This window comes from Elephantulus edwardii, unplaced genomic scaffold (genome assembly GCF_000299155.1).
Source record: "Elephantulus edwardii isolate Elephantulus edwardi_28Jun2011 unplaced genomic scaffold, EleEdw1.0 scaffold00410, whole genome shotgun sequence".
NCBI lineage: Eukaryota > Metazoa > Chordata > Mammalia > Macroscelidea > Macroscelididae > Elephantulus > Elephantulus edwardii.
In genome coordinates, this window is record NW_006400160.1 from 298,512 (window position 1) to 304,944 (window position 6,433).

Here is a 6,433-nt window from a genome sequence, read left to right on the forward strand (position 1 = left end):
TTGTCATCTGAGACTGTAAGTCTTCCCAACAGCAGACTGCCTTTGTTTTCCCAGTGCTAAGAGTAGATTTGAACTGCTGATGTTTTGACTGGTAGCGCCACGCACCACCAGCGCTCCAGGGTTTGGCGCTTTGATTGTGATGAACGGTCCCCTCTGAGCAGTGTCCGTGACCCACTGCGTCTCCTGGGTGTGAGGCGGCGGACGGTATGTGGGGGGGCTCAGGGCCTCCCCCCATCCCTGACTCCCGCCCCTCTGTGCCTTGCAGGCCCCGCGCTCCGGCGATGGCCGCGGCCACCATCGTGCACGACACGTCTGAGGCGGTGGAGCTGTGCCCGCCGCACGGCCTGTACCTCAAGCCCATCACCAAGATGATCATCAGCGTGGCCCTGCCGCAGCTGAAGCAGCCGGGCAAGTCCATCTCCAACTGGGAGGTGATGGAGCGACTCAAGGGCATGGTGCACAGCCACCAGTTCTCCACGCTGCGCATCGCCAAGAGCACCATGGACTTCATCCGCTTCGAGGGCGAGGTGGAGAACAGGAGCCTGGTCAAGTCCTTCCTGGCCTGCCTGGACGGCAAGACCATCAAGCTCAGCGGCTTCTCCGACATCCTCAAGGTGCGGGCCGCCGAGTTCAAGATCGACTTCCCCACGCGCCACGACTGGGACTCCTTCTTCCGCGACGCCAAGGACATGAACGAGACCCTGCCGGGCGAGCGGCCGGACACCATCCACCTGGAGGGGCTGCCCTGCAAGTGGTTCGCCCTCAAGGACTCGGGCTCCGAGAAGCCCAGCGAGCAGGTGCTGGTCCGCGTGTTCGAGAAGTTCGGGGAGATCCGCAACGTGGACATCCCCATGCTGGACCCCTACCGCGAGGAGATGACCGGCCGCAACTTCCACACCTTCAGCTTCGGGGGCCACCTGAACTTCGAGGCCTACGTCCAGTACTGCGAGTACGCGGGCTTCATCCAGGCCATGAGCGCGCTGCGGGGCATGAAGCTCATGTTCAAGGGAGAGGACGGCAAAGCCGTGGCCTGCAACATCAAGGTGAGCATCCTCACGTCCCCGGGACCCTCCGCGGCCCGCCTCCAGGGGTGGGGGGTGTCATCCCCGCGGGGATTCCTGTAGGATTCACGCTGTCCGCACCGATGGAGAAACCGATTTCCACTGTGTCGGCTCCTGCACATTGTGCTCGGAGCAAAGCGCGGAGGCCCCAGATGGCTGCATTGTTAACGCAGACCCCGCTTTCTCTTGTGATTTGCAGAGCCTGTGGGTTCCCGTTCATCCCGTCCCGCACCCTCGTTGCGTGGCGTGGGTGGAATTTCACGCCGTGCAGCTGTTCTCTCCCCGCTCCAGCCCTGCGTTCGCCTTCTCTGTCCCTCCTCGTTTCCTCCCCCTTCCTGCCTTCTGAGCTCTGTCCCTTGGCTGGACGCTGCTGTCCCCGTGATCTCGTGGAGGTGCTGGTTTCAAGGAGTGTTGTTCCCCAGACCCCAGCTCACCCCTGCGTCACGGCGGCTCCCTGCCGGCTGTCTGAGCCTCCGCATCTTGACGGGCTCCAGCCACGGGCAGTCGCCTCTTTCTTCTCCCCTGGCGTGGCTGCTGGCTTTGCACTGCTGACCAGCACCATTGGGGCTCCTGTGTTCTCCTTCGAGGCCCATATGCCCTTTGTCTGACAGTAAAGTCTCATGGGTGAGGTCAAGGTTCAGGTTACCCGAAGGGGTGTCTGAGGTCCCTAAGGGGGAGACACAGATGTTGCAGAGAGCGCCCCGTGTTGAGACCGTGGACGCCGGGGTGTCCTCTCACCCACAGCAGAGGGAGTGAGCCGGAAGCCCCTGTCTGCTGTCTGTCTGTCCATCCCTCTGCTGTCAGATTGCTTCCAGCTCAGAGCTGCCCATCCAGCGGGTGTGTCGCAGCTGTCCATGGCATGGAGACTACTGCCTGTGTCCATCCCTGAGAACCGCTAGTGGGTTTGAAGCTCCAGAGAGGCTTAGCCTTTGAGCTAGGAGTGCAGCTGCCCACCAGCGAGGCCACTGGAGCCTCCTAGAGGGCCCACCTGGAGCGGGAGTTCCTCCTGTCCTGGATACGTGGGTGTGCTTCGCAGGTCCACAAGAACTCCTAGAGGGTCTCTGCAGTGGGGTTCTTGATCTACCTGGCCTCGGTCAGGAGGGCTCCCAGGGTCAGAGGGGCACCAGGCATCAGTCAGAAGGGCCCCTGGGCTCAGAGGGGCGCAGGCCATTGGTCAGAAGGGCTCAGAGGGGCGCCGGGCATCAGTCAGAAGAGCCGTCGTGCTGACGGGGCGCCATCATCTAACAGGACCCCGGGTCCACTTCGTGGAGACCTCCTGTCACGCAGTAGGCCTGCCCCACAGGCATTTTGTGGCCAGAACGGTGAAGCTCTCACCTGTCGTGCTGCTGAGCCCGCGATCAGTGGTTCCAATCCAGTGAGGGCTTTGAATGGACGGTGGGCAGCCTCCTCCTGTAAATGTTTTGAGCCTTGGAAACCCAGCGGGATGGAGAGTGGATCAGAACCAGGACAGCAAGTGGCGTTTAAGATTGCTGGGTCCTTCTCCCTCTGAGGCCTGGGGTGTTCACACTGTGATCTTTACGGAGCAGTAGGGGCTTCAGCACGGTGCACTGGAGTCAGTACAGTGTCAGGTGTAAGCGGTCACCACCCCACACGCCTGACTTAGGGGGCTCTGCCCCGGGACACGGCTGTGGGTGGGTTCAGACCTAGGCAGAACACCCCGTGGTTTTTATGGGCTGTTTTCATATGGGTGCCTTTGTAAATCCAACCTCCGTGTGCCCGGGGGCCTGGAGAGCATCGCTGCCAGGTTCCCGACCAGGGTGAGATCGGAACACCGTGCGGGGCCGTGTGTGTTAAGGAGCAGACGGTGGACCAGCTTAGCTGGGGCCCATCGCAGGCGCGTTTCATCGTGATCTTGTTTCATCACGGTCTCTTTTCATCACAGGCACGTTTCCTGTGTCCGGTGCGGCGGGGACGCTCACCGTGGAGCTCTGGGGTCTAGTTGGGTTGGCGTGCCACCGGCGTGTGACTTCAGGGCAGTGCTCCCGGGCCTCCCTGGCCGGGGGTCAGCTTGTGAGGTGTTTGTCCTGTCGTCTGGCCCGCAGGTCTCCTTCGACTCCACCAAGCACCTGAGCGATGCCTCCATCAAGAAGCGGCAGCAGGAGCGGCAGAAGCTGCAGGAGCTGGAGCAGCAGCGTGAGGAGCAGAAGCGGAGGGAGAAGGAGGCCGAGGAGAAGCAGAGGGCGGAGGAGAGGTACCCGGGGCTGGGGGGTGGGGGAGAGGTACCCGGGGCTGGGTGATGACTGAGGAGGAGGCTGAGGAGAAGCAGAGGGTAGAGAAGTAGCTGGGGCCAGGGGTCAGGGATGTAGGGGGGCAGAGGGCCGAGGAGAGGTAGCTGGGGACGTGGGGTGTGGAGCAGAGGTACCTGGGGACAAGGGATGGAGGGTGGGGCTGCCCTGGTGGGCCCCTGGCCATTACCTGTGTGTTGTGCACGTGTGTGCACGCCTGGGGGCTGTCAGAAACAGTCTCCTGGGAGAAGGGTTTCTCTGCCTTCTCTCCTTTTTGACACACACACGTACGTGTGCAGGAACCCCACCTGCCTTCAGAGCCTCCTTTCCTGCTGAACGCACCTCACCTGTGCACACAGGCACACGCCGGTATCTTGGCTGCCACACTGGCGTGCACTGTGGGTTCAGTGACAGAGAATCTAAGCGAGTTGTCCAGGTTTTAGGAAGCGAGAATCCAGCGTCCGCAGCCCTGTGTGCCTGGAACGGCCTCCCATCCTTCACTGCGGGTCACGTTGCCGGGGGCAGACTGTGCTCACCTTACTCAGGGTCTTGGAGCTATTTAGGTCTTGCTGGCCGTGATGGAGGGAAGGGATTCCAGGGGCTGGTTTCTGTGCCCTCGTTCGCCCCGTTTGGTTCGCTGACCCCGGGTGTCGTCCCCTGACCACACAGTGGGACGGGGCACTCTGCCCAGCTCCTCCCGGTGTGTCCCTGTCCCCTTCAGCCCCTGTCACCTCCCATCCAGCGCCCTGAGCTCTGTCCCTGGACAGAGGCTGCTCGCCGTGACCAGACGGGACTGCTGCTTCCGGGTGGTCTCACGGGTCGGCCGTTCTAGTGACGAGAGCTCAGAGAGCAGCACTGCCAGCCCCACGGCGGCCGGTTCAAATCCTCCAGCCGCTCTGTGTGAGGCCAGCGGGCTCTCACCGCCTCTGACCCAACGCTTCGGGGAGGGTCAGCTCCTGGTGCTTCACCATACTTTGTCCATCACAAGGACACTTCACAGGTGGCTGCAGCAGTCACTTTCTGTTGATGGACACAAGCCTGTAGGGGCTGTGAAGTCCAAAATGTATGGGTCACCTGACAGGAGGAGTCGCCCTCCCCTCGGAGTCCCCCTGGTCAGCTGTGGGCAAAGTACAGAGGCTGGGAGTTGAGACAGAGTCCTCTGCTGGGAGAAGTCTGTGGAGGCCAGAGAGAGAGAGAGGCCCTGGGGCTGGACTCGGATAGCAAGGGGATGTTTCAGACCCTGCAGATAGATGTCTGTCCCGTCCGCCTCGGGCCTCGCAGCCAGTGGGCCCTCTGGACAGCCCTGGCCTTGCTGTCCCGCACCCTGGTCCAGCTCTGTCCCACTGTGGACAGCCCTGGCCTTGCTGTCCGTGTCCCGGCCCCACTGACCCCGCACCCGGCCCCTCCCCGTCCCCCACAGGAAGCAGAAGGAGCTGGAGGCGCAGGAGCGCGAGCGGAGGCGCGAGGAGAAGCTGCGGCGCCGGGCACAGAAGCAGCGGGACCGCGAGCTGCGGCGCAGCCAGAAGAAGCTGGAGCGGCTGCAGGCCGAGGAGCAGAAGAAGCTGCAGGAGAAGATCCGCTCCGAGGAGCGCAAGCTGCTGCTGGCCCAGCGCAACCTGCAGTCCATCCGCCTGGTGGCCGAGCTGCTGAGCCGGGCCAAGGTACCCGCGTGCCCGTCCTTCCGCGCGCGTCCCCCTCGGCCACACCCGCCCGTCCGCTTCCCCCCCTCCTTACCGCGCCTCCCCAATCCAGACCTCCCCATGCGTGCCCCCCCTCCTTACCTGCCCGTGCGCGCCCCCTCGTCCCGATCCTCGCGGGGACCCAGTGTCCATCCCTGCGCCTCGGCCCTGGGCTTGCTGGGCACCGTGGCGGCCCTTCCCCTCTGAAGGCCCGGTGCGCCTGTGACCGGGATGGACTTGGGGGACCTGATACCCAGGGCGCCACGTGTCAGCCTGCTGCGGCCACAGGGTCCCGCCTGGAGGGACACTGGCTCAGGCACCCCAGCTAGCCACGGCTGACAGCCCGCCGCCCCGTAGAGTTCTCCCCTCGCCCTGGCGGGAGCAGATAGCCACAGCTCTGGGGTCCTTCGGGAGGTGTGGCCCTTTGTGGGGTTGCCAGTCCCCCACCGGCCCCCGCGGAGGAACGCGGGCCCTGACCTCAGGGAGTTGGAGCCTCGGGACCCCGCTGGAGGGAGGGTCAGCCAGGAGGTGCTTCTGCCTGGACCACGTCCGCTCGGTGTGGGCTGTGTGTCTGTGAAGACCCCTGCGTCAGCCCCAGACATAAGGAGCAGACGCAGCGCGCTGGCCCAAGTCCCCGCAGGACGCGGCACGAGGGCCCCTGGGGTCAGTGAGTCTCCGCAGACGCCCCTTCTCCCCCAGCGCGGCGGGTGGGGGCCCGCATGTTGTTAGTACAACGCTTCAGAGCTGTGGGAGAAACGTGGCTTCCCGGGCAGGAGACCCGGGTTCGAGTCCCCGCCAGCCGCTCCAGCGGTCACCACGGTCCGTCGGGGAAGGCTCGCGTGTCCGGCAGGGATGGGCTGTCCTGGCACAGGCTTGAGTCCGAGCTCTGGCCCCCAGGAGCAGGAGTAAAGGTCTCCTGGTGGAAATGGCCAGGGGAGCACAGACGGGGGTCGGCTCCGGCGGGTTTGGCTTCTCAGGGTGGTGGACAGGCGATCAGCCCCCTGGAGCCCTGAATGGCGTCAGAGCGACGGCCTCACCATGCCCCCGGCTGGGAGGGCGCCCACGCTGGGCCAAACCCCGGGGCCCCCTCAGTTCTTGGGGTGAGGTCGCCAGTCGTGAGGGGCGCGCGGAGCGCTGCAGCCTTCCCGAGAGAGCGTCCGGCTTGTCCCCGCTGTCCTTGTGCTGGGGGGTCCCCGAGCACCGCCCCTCGGTGCGCCCGTCCGCTCTGGTAACACCGGGGCCACACTCGGCCCGCGCACCCCTGGACCCGGGAAGGGCGCGTCCTTGCGACCCGAAACCTGTTATCTGCTTACAGTCGCGTTAAGTCCCGGGAAGGACAAAGGGCAGGCGCGCCGGGACGCGGGGCCCCCAGTACCGGCTTCACGGTGAATATTGAAGACGCGAGCCCGCCGGGGCCCGAGCGTGCGGCGTGCGCCCCGCTGCCGGC

At 64.7% G+C, this 6,433-nt stretch overlaps 1 protein-coding gene across 1 annotated transcript in view; it reads left to right on the forward strand.

Annotated features, from left to right (window-relative positions):
- The first annotated feature begins 281 nt into the window (after positions 1–281).
- Positions 282–6,433, forward strand: part of AKAP17A (A kinase (PRKA) anchor protein 17A) — a 7,248-nt gene continuing 1,096 nt past the window's right edge. Inside the window, exons 1-4 of the mRNA XM_006902419.1 lie at positions 282–1,043; positions 3,125–3,273; positions 4,728–4,968; positions 6,139–6,357. Of these exons, the coding sequence (XP_006902481.1) occupies positions 282–1,043; positions 3,125–3,273; positions 4,728–4,968; positions 6,139–6,357 (1,371 nt within the window). The remainder of the gene's footprint in view (positions 1,044–3,124; positions 3,274–4,727; positions 4,969–6,138; positions 6,358–6,433) is intronic.